This window comes from Cyprinodon variegatus, unplaced genomic scaffold (assembly GCF_000732505.1).
Source record: "Cyprinodon variegatus isolate N-32 unplaced genomic scaffold, C_variegatus-1.0 Scaffold74, whole genome shotgun sequence".
Lineage (NCBI taxonomy): Eukaryota > Metazoa > Chordata > Actinopteri > Cyprinodontiformes > Cyprinodontidae > Cyprinodon > Cyprinodon variegatus.
This window is the reverse complement of record NW_015150527.1, coordinates 536,231-548,226: the sequence shown is the minus strand read 5'-3', so window position 1 is coordinate 548,226 and position 11,996 is coordinate 536,231. Positions and strand designations below refer to the sequence as shown.

Below are 11,996 nucleotides of genomic sequence, written 5' to 3'. Positions count from 1 at the left end.
TGAGATATCAAAAAAGTACTCCAGAGTGTTGTTCAGCATGGGGGTGAGTAGAAAATGAACGCTAATCATGTTTTGGGTGTACTATTCCTTTAATCTTTTTTACATCAAATAACGACATATAGAAGAACATCCTTGCTTCATCTATAAAACTTTTCATGTGCTTCCTTATTTTAAAAAAACTCAGAATACAAATAAGAACTGTTGATTGGTCCGAAATGGCAACAGATTTCCTATAGTAGATATAAAAAAGTGTTTTATTAAAGGTCATGTAACATATGCAGCTCTAAATGAGTTTTACTTAACAAGACTCAGGGTAAAATGGTTCTTTGGATTTTAAAGGGTTGCAGATCCCTGCCGTAAAGTTTCTGATGTGTGAGCCAAAAGTGTGCTTTCAGGCACCATATAATGAATAATCTTCCAGACACCTTTGTGCAGCTTCATAGATCCTGACATGTTTTTTCACCATGATAATTAACCACCACAGTCTCTCCACTGGGCTTACAGAGTAAATAGTTATGAGAAGAAAAAGATGAACGTAATGGAGGAAATAACAGATACAAATACTTCTTCATACGACTCGTAATGTGTTTCAGACCAGTGGAAGAACATGTCTAAAGCGCTGACCAGTGCCGGCCACTCACTGGTGGCGGTGCCAGACAACCTGATCGATGCCGTGTGGACGGACCGACCTGAGCGACCGAGCACGCAGCTCCGCACGCTGGGACTGGAATACACTGGTCAGGCATTAACACTGTTGCTGCATGCAGAATAATGGGTTCATACTGAGTTTATACTGAGTTTTTAAATTGAAGTATCACTTTTAATTAAGCTGTTTTCTCTAATTTGATGTTGATACAACCTCTTGTTTTCATCTGTGTAGAAAATAATAGAGAAATCAAAGGTTATGTTCTCTGCTGTTGAACACAGGAATCTCCTGGCAGGATAAAATCACGAAGCTTCGGGCCAAGATGACTGAGAGGAAGATCAGCTGGTTTGTCGCCACAGCTCTGGATGAGATCGCTTGTGCGTTAAGTTTAGAGGAATATATATGCTTTTTGTGCCTCTGTGAACATAAAATGCTCAGTTTATTTATTCTAAGTCGCATTTTGGCAGGATTTGAACTTGAAAATTACATTTTGATTACAAGACTAAAGATTAAAAGGTCCTTTCCACTGACACAGAGACTGATTTCACTGCTTCTTACTGATTAAGATGGAATAAATGAAAAGAGTAAGATTGTTAGTTGATAAACTTGTGTTTTTAAAAGTTTTTAGGTAATTGGTTGTATAGTTCCATCCATTTTATTTTTTCTTTTCCAGGGCTTTTCAACCTTCGAGGTGCAGACATCAACTACAACCCAGTGTTTTTCGCATATGCCATCGTGGGAATGAACTCCATAAGGTAACAGCTAGATGCTTTCAGCAGGGAATTCTGCTAAAGATGTCACATGATTTTAATTGCAGATAAAAGGCGGTTCTGATTTTTTTCTTTTTTTTTATGGAGACAAAGTTTTATGTACTGATTTTAGCTTTTTTTGTTTATGAAAAGCATATTTCTTGTTTGAAAAATGATACCCAAGTGTTTACTTTTAATCCTAACTGGTTCACTTCCAGATGAATCACAAAAATAGGATCACAGCACAGATTAAAAGCATTAATATCTAAAACCTGTTCTGCTTATCTGCGCTCAAACCAAGAAATAAAGGAGGAAATTGAGAACCTGTCTGACAACTGAAGGCAGGCCAGATAAAAAGCATCATATTAAGACTTGATCTAAATGAATATATAATAGAAAATAGTCCTCAACTTCTATTAGCCTGGAAGGTGTGTTTTGTAGGACTCCAGTGAATTCCAGCTGGAGCCAAACAGATCAAACATGTAACAGTCATAACCATCCCATGAGTAAATCTTGCCTTATTTGCCTCCGCTAACATCTCTGTTCACGATTAAAAATAAAATACTAAATTGTAATTATATGATTTGTGTTGTTTCAGAGTCTCAGTCCCCACATGAAGGCCCATCTGCATTTGTATCAAACTGGTCTATCCCTCTAGACTTTTAGCAAATCTCATCACGGCAAACGATGAGACTAAAGAGGAGCTTCTGTTAAACGTTTATCCTTCACATCTAACATTCGAGCACCAACTGATTATTATGCTAATCTGTTAAACAGTTTATATTTTTTTGGATTAATAATCAGATAGCAAGCGGTGCTTTAGAGGATTGTTCTCCTGGATTTTTTGCAGTTGAAGCTAAAACTGTGCCAGGAGTTCTGGAGAGGGCATTTATGCAGACATAAAAGAGTTTAGGCTTAATTTCTGCTCTGATTTGGTTCTCTCAGAAAACATCAGGTTTTAGACTGTGCCTACATCACTTAATGTTTAATCCATCACTAAATATTTGATAATTATTTTATTAATCAGGTTATCACAATTAATCTGATTAATTTTCTCAGTCTTATTGGGCAAAAAACTGACCTTTCAGAATAGAACCGGCCCCCAAGAAGAAGTGGTGGTAGTGTGATGATGTGGGGAGACCTTGCTGCTCTTAGGAAGCTGGATGACTTTTTAAGTTTGTCTGATATTTAAAATGTGTGACGGTCTAAAATTTTCAAATGCAAGCTAAGAGATAAGAAATAAGAGAAGCAAAAACATAAACACCACACTGTAGAAGTAACCAGTTTTCCCGCTGCATTTATTCTATATCATTATTAGATAATTAGAGTAGATGATTAGAGGGAGCAGAATTTATCTTTAAACCACCTCAATCTCTCCTTTTAGGCTTTTTGTGGACCTGAAGCGCCTTTCTGACCCTGTAGTAAGGGACCACCTGCAACTGGACTCCCCCAGCCTACCTGAGCTGAGCATCCAGACGTTCCCGTATGAGTCTGTTTACACGGAGCTCCAGGCGATCTGTGCTGCGCTCGGACCCAGAGATAAAGTGTGGATTTGTGACAAGGCCAGCTGTGCTCTCACACAGGCCATTCCCAAGGTGAGCAAAGACTGCTAGAACTTTTTAGTTTGCTCTGGACGTCTTGACAAAATTATTATAACTGGCTGAATGTTATCTGAGCTCAATACTTACCAAGTAGGCACAATTGATTCTTTACATTCTCACACCAGCATCTATTGTTAGATCTGGTACTTTGTGTCTATGGAGGATAAAAAGTGCCAAAATTAAATAAATACAGCATTAAATAAATAATTAAATGTGTCAATAATTAATTAAATGTGGAATTAAATAAATAAATGTGTCATTCATTAATTAAAACCACGTCATAAATATAAAGTGCCACAATTAAATAAGTAAATACAGCGATAAACAATTAATTAAATGTGTAATTCATTAAATAAATAAGGAATTAAATATATAAATGTGTCATTAATTTAATAAAATACGTCTTCATTTTATAAAAAAAAAAAATATATGATTATTTCAGTGTGCATTTAAATATTTCATGGTCCTGTGTCGCAGTGCATCGAAACCAATAAAAGAATCTGTCAAACTCACCCATCAAAGTTAGGGGGCGGGGTTATCGAACACCTGATTGGTCACCCTGCACATTAAGGCGAAGCAAATCGATTACAGAGACTGTGATCCACAGGTTGTGAACATACTCTGATACAGTAGGTGGCGACTCGATTCGCGTTAACCCCGCCCCCTAACTTTGGAGCTTAAATAGTGAATACACCAGACGCATAAGCGGCGTGCACATGCTACTTGTTACAGCTTTCCATTTTAAACGGTAAAATTAATTTACACCGGACGCGTAGAAATGAAAGTCTGTTCCTAATTTATGATGAGTTTCTCAATTCAGACTCGTATACGCTCCAGTTTGGGTTAGGAAAGACCAGAAAAACAACATCCGTTTTCCCAGTTCACTTCAGGCCAAGATGCATTTTCAACTTGGTGCTTTTCTAAAACAAAATAACTCAACGCCTACAGTTATTAACACCCAGCCAGCAGATGTTGGTAGCTGTGACATGCTAAAACAAAATACATATTTGATTTCTCATCAAATTGGTCAAGATGCAGATTTTTAGGTGATCATATATTACTTATGAGTCCATAACTTTGCCACATAGTACTGTTTAATTTACTTAACCAAGCTTGTTTTTGCTTAGACAACACGACATTGCTTTCAAACATGTTTGAAAGCAATGTCGTTCGTCCGATGTTTTTACTGTTTTAGTCTCTGTAAAGTGCCTTGAGTTCACATATGTTGTCAATTCATGCTATATGAATTAATTGAATTAATTTAAACAGCCAGCAAGATCTGCAATATAAATTCTACTGGACAGCAGTGAACATATCGTTTTAAAAGAAGCTGCTGTCTGAACCTTTTTGAGAAGTAGAACATAGTGGAGAAATTGGTAACTTGGAGGCACATTACTATTTTCATGCACACTGGAATAATAGAAATGGGAATAATTACAGAATGCTGTCAGTTAGTCAGATGTAAACATTTCTCAAATTATTTAAACATTTAACAATTGAAAACAGTTTTAACCTAAATGGTTGTTGGTGGATTTGATGCTGCTAAGACTTTGGGTTGGTTTGCAAGTTACCCAATCGGATGTTTGGATGTATGTGGCGAGCAGCAGTGACAGTTAAATGATTTACTTGGTGCAGTGTAGCATAGAAGCATTACAACTAGATGGGATCAAACTATTCAAAATATATTTACTAGAATTAAATAAATGCTGAGATAACTGTCTCGTCTCATAATAAATTGATTTTATTTTATGTTTTCCTATGTTTGCTACATTAGATTGATGTATAAATAATTAATTGCAGAACTTTTGGCACTTTGCATTAAGGGCACATTTTCTGTTTATATTTTGGTTCAACTAAACAAACCAAAAGGCTGACAATAAAGGTTGAAATATTTTTTTAACCTCTTGTTAAATATTTCTTCTTGTCATTTAGGTTCACAGGTCTCCAATTCCCTACACTCCGCTCTGCCTGGCTAAAGCTGTAAAGAATGTCACAGAGATCAAAGGAATGAAAATGGCCCATGTAAGAGCTTTTAAGATGTGTAATATGTAATAGATACAAATCATCATTAGTCCAGTTCTGTCTAGTAATAATTTTAACCTGTTTTATTTCCACCAACAGATCAAGGATGCGGTTGCTCTGTGTGAACTGTTTGCCTGGTTGGAAAAGGAGGTATTTTTGTGTTTTTGTTCAAATTATCATTGAAGTAAATATGTTAAAGATCCCAGACTTTAACAGAAGGTTTGATAAGGAACAATAAATTATAATATTTTCTGATCTGTATGTTGAAATGTTTTAAATCCTTTTTTTAATCGGTAGTAAAAGCTCCTTGGTTTCTTTTTACACTTGTTGCATGTGGCTCACATCAGGACTTTAACCTTAGATATATTTCTGCAGACGCAAGCCTGACAAAAAAAGAACAAGATTGCATCTTTTAACAGTAATTGTTTAAAACTGGGAACACTCTTTCCAAGTAGATGCTTGTACATGACTTAATGCCACTTAAGTTTTAAAGTGTGGGAGGGTTGTTTTTTTTAACCCCACTTGTCTTTGCTCTGGTGACTTATAGATTCCCCAAGGCAACGTGACTGAGATCTCTGCAGCCGATAAAGCAGAGGAACTTCGCAGGTGGATTGTTTTTTTTTTTTTGTTCTTTTTCAATTTAGTTTATTTGGTTCTTGAGGAATCTGCAGTGCAGAGAAATGTGGACTTTGGTTAAAAATAAAAGGACTGTGAGGAAACAATCTTTCTTTCCTTTCCTTCCCTTTTTCCTTTCTTTCTTTCTTTCTTTCTTGTACATTTTCTTTCCTTCCTCTCTCATTTCCTTCTGTCCTTTCTTATATACTTCCTTGCCTCATTTCCTTCCTTGTTTATTTCCTTCCTTCTCATCTGATTTAAAGTAAAATATAAAAAAAACTATAAAAAAAAACCCTCAATTTTCAGGATTTATCTGTGAACAACTTTCATGGGAAAATGTTAATCTGGAAAAGTGTGAAGATTTGATCCCTGATTCCTATTAAAGGCTGTTTTTAAAATGAGAAGTTTGATCAGAAGTAATGACGCTGTCTACTGGATTATTGAGTGTTTAAGAGTGTCGGAAAAAATTACGTTTTTAAGCATCGCAATAAAAAACAAATTTTCTTTGTTTTTTCTTTGGAAAATTTATCAATATAATTCTTCATAAGACTGTTTCATTTGAGTTGTTTTATGGCAGTGGTTCAGTTTGTTCAAGTGTATAGATCTAAACACGCCACATGCAGAATGTGCTGAGTTAGATTTCCTTTCTCTTTCAGTCAGCAAGCAGACTTTGTTGGCCTCAGCTTCCCCACTATCTCCAGCGTGGGTCCAAACGGAGCCATCATACATTACAGGTCAACCAGAAGATGAAGCATGCAAGCTAAAAATGTTTGTGTTATTTAGACCATTAAAATAGTTAACACTCTTTTCTTTAATGCAGGCCCCTTCCTGAAACCAATAGAACTCTCACAGTGAATGAAGTTTATCTGATCGACTCTGGAGCTCAATACATGTAAATATGATGCTCTATATCTCAGTTATTGATCACCATCCAACCTTTTTATAGAACTACCTGCCTAATCTAATTATATCTAACATGGCAAATACCAAGGGTGTTTTCCTTATTAACTTTTGCATGATATTCAGAGTTATTGTATGTTTCACAGCGATGGAACCACAGACGTCACACGTACCATGCACTTTGGGACACCCTCTGCTTTTGAGAAGGTTGACCTGTTTATTGACATCAAAATAATTTCAATATATGGTTTCATTAACTGTGTCTGTTATACTGAATGTCTCCATCTTATTTATTTTGCACATTTCACCCCCACAGGAATGCTTCACTTATGTGCTCAAGGGACACATAGCTGTCAGTGCTGCCATTTTCCCCAATGGAACTAAAGGTGAAATCATAGCATATAGCAGAAAATATGTTTTGGTCTCAACATAAATTTTCATTGATTAATTTTTACCTCGCCAGCTGGCAGCATAAGAACTACTAAATATTGGCTTTTTTTAGAATAATGTTGCATTGGAAGAGGCCCTCCTCAGGGCTGGGCAATAAAATTAACACTTTATATAGTTATAAACACCTGATCAACATTGGTAGAAATACGTTCAATTAATGAACCATAATTTACTGAAATCTGATCCAGAACTGCACAGCATTGTGGGAGATATACACATAGGAAAGGATTTAGCTCTCAACCTGTCACCGCCAAGCTAAGCTGACATCTTTTTAAAAGTTCAGTTTAAAAGAGGTTATTATTACAGTTAAGTTCATTCTTTGGTCTTTACTTCAATAGGTACAAATACGTAAATAAATATAGATAATTAACTATTGTTATTGATTGATATGAAATGCTTACATCATGATATGTTTCAGCCATTTCCCACAATGCTAGTCCTCTTTCTGTGCCCCAGAGTCCTGCTGCATTTCTATACTAATACATTTTCAGGTTTACAATTAGTAAGCTAATTGCATGCCTAATTAGGTATGCTTATTTGTTGCATTAGGGGACATAGATTTACTGAAATATAATGTAGCCAAAGATGAACGTTCTGCTGACGGTTTCTTAAGTTTGCAAAAAGCTAATTCGGTAAGCCATCAGTTAGCTCTGTTAGCAGATTAATGCAATTGAGAAGCGTAAAAAAAAAAAAAAAAAAAGTAGTAATCTAATTAGAAATGTTGGGGGGCTTTACAAAATGTATTTCATCTGTGATAACAAATTGTAGATCAGACACACTTACACTTAAGCTGTTATTGGCCGGCTAGGATTAAAAAGGCTTCTCTATTTTTTATGTTTACGAAGGGCAAAAACCTTCCGATATTAGCAAAAAATCTACATATATATATATATTTCTTAGAACTATTGCTGCCCTAGATGACACTCTAGATTATATGGCTCATATTAAAATTGTCAACGCAAAGACGATTTTTCTTTTTGTTTTTCTTAAAGATGGAAAATGTGTCTTGAAGTGCAAACAAATATATCCTGACATCATTTAGTGCATAGCCTGTTTCCCATGACTAAACGTTTCCGTCTGTTCCAGGCCATCTTCTGGACTCGTTTGCCCGTGCGGCTCTGTGGGAATCTGGATTGGACTACCTTCATGGAACGGGTCATGGGGTTGGTTGTTTCCTCAATGTCCATGAGGGGCCCTGCGGCATCAGCTACAAAACCTTTGCTGATGAACCTCTGGAGCCTGGCATGATCGTCAGTGATGGTACGCCACTGGGAGGGAGAAGGTGTTATTGATGATTATCTCTGCAATGCTCAGGTCCAGGAATTAACAATATTTTATCTTTATTCAATGGTTTGAATTGCTAAGGTTTGAGTTTTTATATTTAGAATCCCTAAACAGTCTTTGTAAAAAACATGTCAAGTTCTTTTGGTAATTTCTTTCCTTTTTAGAAAATGATAGTAAACAGTGTTTTTTTCAGCAAGTCATGCTCTATTAAAGCATTGTGGAGACTTTTCTCAAATTTTTTAAAAGACAAAAAAATTGTATCTGCGTGCACAAGCCCATTTCTCCACGTGCACGCTCTGTTTAAAACTTGCTGTTCTCATAGCTCATACAAGCTTAATGGGTCTGAACATCCGCACTAAAACCTAAATACCTCATGCACTATATAGAGCGGTGACTATATAGTGGACTTCACAGTGAATTCAGTTATCTGACCGTTCGGACAGATGATCACTTCCCCGTTGGTCACGTAACACCTCCTCCACCGCATGGTCCCTGCACCATCTCTCTGTGCAAAGCATTCTGGGCCCTTCTGAGGCCTTTCTTTTCTTCTCATACTCTTCGTAGACACTTTTCACTTACGAACCTCTGCCATTTTCAAAGAACTGCTGTAAGAAAGGTGAGCCTCAATCACTGTCTGAAACTACAGCACACTACAGATATATGCCTGAAAGTGCGCATGCGCAGAAAAACTTGACGAACACATAGGACATATCAGCAGAATGATTGACAATTACAGTAGGAGGACCCCTTATTTAGATAATCCAACCAAAAATAAAATATCTTCCTCTATACCTTTAAAGCTTTCTGTTGTATTTATAGCAAATTTAGTTCAATTAGTTTAGTTAATAAAATGAACTTGAATGAATTTAAAAAATAATTCTTCAAATGTGACGATTTTCCTACTTTAGCAGGATTCACATCAAAATCCTTCTACAGTATGATCCATCTTACTGTGACTGCAATGCTGGTAAATACCTTGTTTTTCAGACTAGTGGGAAAAAATAGAGGATTTTGCTTGAAGGACTTTTGTTTTTCCTTTTTCCTTTGAAATTTGTTTACTATAGGTTTGAGTCTTTTAAATTGTCTGGTAACAAACACAGTCAAAGTTATTTAAAATGTGCTTCTGATTTTTATTGTAAAAAGTCTATTTCCACTCTGGCTTTTTTTAAACCAACACACAGACAAGGTTTGGTTTCCAGCTGATGCCTTTTGATGCAAACTTAACATGAATTGTATGGAACGCACTTAATATTATGCCCAATTCATTCAGTTATATCTGTTGTTTGTGTTATGTTGAAATGATTTATGATTTATAGCCTGTTTGAAAGCAAAAGTACAAATCGGTTTTAATAGCTTTCATTCACAACAGGTTCAATCTGTAGGTACTCTACAGCATGTCAGAGCCTTTTTAAGGAGTATTGCAATCAACTGTATTAAACACATTAAGGAGATCTGACAGGACAAGTCTACTGACAAAAGTCTATAAATCTGAGGCCATGAGAAGTAGTGACTTTTATATTTTATATCTAAGATCTTTCATATATAAGATCTGTTCCTTTTTTATGTCATCTTTCTAGAGCCTGGATACTATGAAGATGGATCCTTTGGGATTCGCATTGAAAATGTGGTCCTTGTTGTTCCTGCTAAACCCAAAGTAACAACACATTTGCAAACAAAATAACCTTTTAAAGTACCGTTAAACTCATCCTGAGTCATTATTTGCTGTAATTTTTCTTTCGTTCTTCTGTTTTAAAAGTACAACTACAGAAACAGGGGGAGTCTGACATTCGAGCCTCTGACTTTGGTTCCCATCCAAGTGAAAATGATGAACACAGAGCTGCTCACACAGAAAGAGGTAAATGAGAGCCAGCTGAACGTTTAGTTATAATGACAGATGATAAAAGAAGCGTGGGAGGTGAAATCAGTGATTTAGGCTTCCAGATCCTTCCCTGCGGAGCTGAGGGACACCACAGATTCATCACGATAATCTTGATCCCTGCAGGTGAGGCTTACCGCTACCTCAGATGGTTAGCTGACGTCAGAAATTAAAGTTTATCATCATTACCAGTTTGGTGACAAATATGGCTTGCAGCCTGAGTCATGGAGGAGGCATTTCAACCAGCGCAGTGCAGCTGACTGTTGACCTGTATACCTGTGTGCCATGATCTGTCACACACACTGAAGCTGGCACCAGGTTTGGGCCTCTAGGCAAATACTCAGACCCCTCCCCCAATTTATTTTGGTTTTTCTTTGCACTAACCACAAGCATGTAGACGTTTCACTCCAGGGTTTCAGTTTTTTTATGACCTTGAAAGCTTGCTTCTGCAGAGTCCATTGTTGGAGGACTTAACTGTAACTTTTGTTTTAAAAAGTGCTTTTTCAACTAGCATGCATGGATCTCTGTGTCTTTCATTTTGTGTTGAGGCAAACCCACTTTAAACATATTACTGCCACCTAAAGGCTGGAGTGAGTCCCACTGCAAAAATGATCTAAAAATTAGTATACATTTCTTAAAAATAAGCGCATTTACCTCTAATTTGAGCAGATGATCTGCCCTTTTACCCTTAAAAATAGATTTCATGCACTTAAAATAAGAGATGGCATTTGTTTTTTCTTATTTTAAATGTAAATTGTCTCATTCCATTCCATCACAGAGAAAATAATTGTATTTGCGTTTGTTAAATTGCCAATACATTGAAAATGTAATTAATGGCCCATCCCTAGTTAACACTGAGCAACATGAAAACAAAATTGTAGTTGCATTTTTGGTTAAAAAAAAATACAACTAAAAAACACTTATTGTTATTATAAAAGCACTTATTCTTAGCCAGGTGGTGACATTGTAATATAGTCATTAAAATAGTCAATGTTGTTAGTAATAATCAGAGTTAGGGGGAGTAGTTACAGTAATTTAGATAAACATGGAAGCTGAACTTCAAGTGTCCTCATGGTTTCTCCGTCTTCATGGTTTCTCCCTGCAGAAGGACTGGGTGAACGAGTACCACCGGAGGTGCAGGGAGGTGGTGGGAGCTGAGCTGGAGCGACAGGGCAGAATGGAGGCTCTGCAGTGGCTGATCAGGGAGACGCAGCCCATCATGTGAATCTTACAGGGACTGACATCTCCCACCCCGGTCCACCAGTGACTGCTCTGCATCGATAATCGTTTGACTTCTGTTCTCTGTCTGTGATCCACTCTCTCCTTTTTTTAAACAACATCACCAGCTTTATTAAACCTGTTAATAGTCAAGCTTTTGATTCTTTTTCTATTTGATGTCTCAGTAATGTGACGGTGATGTTTTTAAAGGTTTCGTCAAACTTTCCATTAAAAGTACAATGAGTAACATTGAAAGCAGTGTCTTCAGATATGTACAAAAAAAAAGAAATTAGTTTCACTGTCGGTAGACCTAGACAAACTTTATTGTCATCTTGTATACACAGTGTATACAAAAAGGAAATTGCGTAGCTCACAGCTAACAGCAGGGAAATGTGCAGCAGTGATCAGAATGTAAACAATGTAGGAGAAAAAGAAAACCAGTTTACAAATAATTGGTGCAAAAGGGCATTAATATGGAAAGGTTCAGTGCAGTTCAATTAATTATGGTGCAAAATACAGTAGAACATGTCTGAGTTGTGTACTATTTAAAAAGGATTATAAAAGTTCAAGAACATTGGTGGTTTAAAATTATGTTGTGAGTTTAGAGTTCAACAGTTCAACAGTCTGATGGCAGC

General features: G+C 36.5%; 1 protein-coding gene across 1 annotated transcript in view; it reads left to right on the top strand.

Annotated features, from left to right (window-relative positions):
- Nucleotides 1-11,615, top strand: part of xpnpep1 (X-prolyl aminopeptidase (aminopeptidase P) 1, soluble) — a 17,479-nt gene extending 5,864 nt beyond the window's left edge. Inside the window, exons 6-20 of the mRNA XM_015372597.1 lie at nucleotides 594-737; nucleotides 928-1,023; nucleotides 1,320-1,401; nucleotides 2,780-2,990; nucleotides 4,929-5,018; nucleotides 5,118-5,168; nucleotides 5,566-5,624; nucleotides 6,290-6,367; nucleotides 6,454-6,525; nucleotides 6,680-6,740; nucleotides 6,850-6,919; nucleotides 8,070-8,243; nucleotides 9,845-9,921; nucleotides 10,024-10,122; nucleotides 11,249-11,615. Of these exons, the coding sequence (XP_015228083.1) occupies nucleotides 594-737; nucleotides 928-1,023; nucleotides 1,320-1,401; nucleotides 2,780-2,990; nucleotides 4,929-5,018; nucleotides 5,118-5,168; nucleotides 5,566-5,624; nucleotides 6,290-6,367; nucleotides 6,454-6,525; nucleotides 6,680-6,740; nucleotides 6,850-6,919; nucleotides 8,070-8,243; nucleotides 9,845-9,921; nucleotides 10,024-10,122; nucleotides 11,249-11,368 (1,484 nt within the window). The 3' untranslated portion in view covers nucleotides 11,369-11,615. The remainder of the gene's footprint in view (nucleotides 1-593; nucleotides 738-927; nucleotides 1,024-1,319; nucleotides 1,402-2,779; nucleotides 2,991-4,928; nucleotides 5,019-5,117; nucleotides 5,169-5,565; nucleotides 5,625-6,289; nucleotides 6,368-6,453; nucleotides 6,526-6,679; nucleotides 6,741-6,849; nucleotides 6,920-8,069; nucleotides 8,244-9,844; nucleotides 9,922-10,023; nucleotides 10,123-11,248) is intronic.
- The last annotated feature ends 381 nt before the right edge of the window (nucleotides 11,616-11,996 follow it).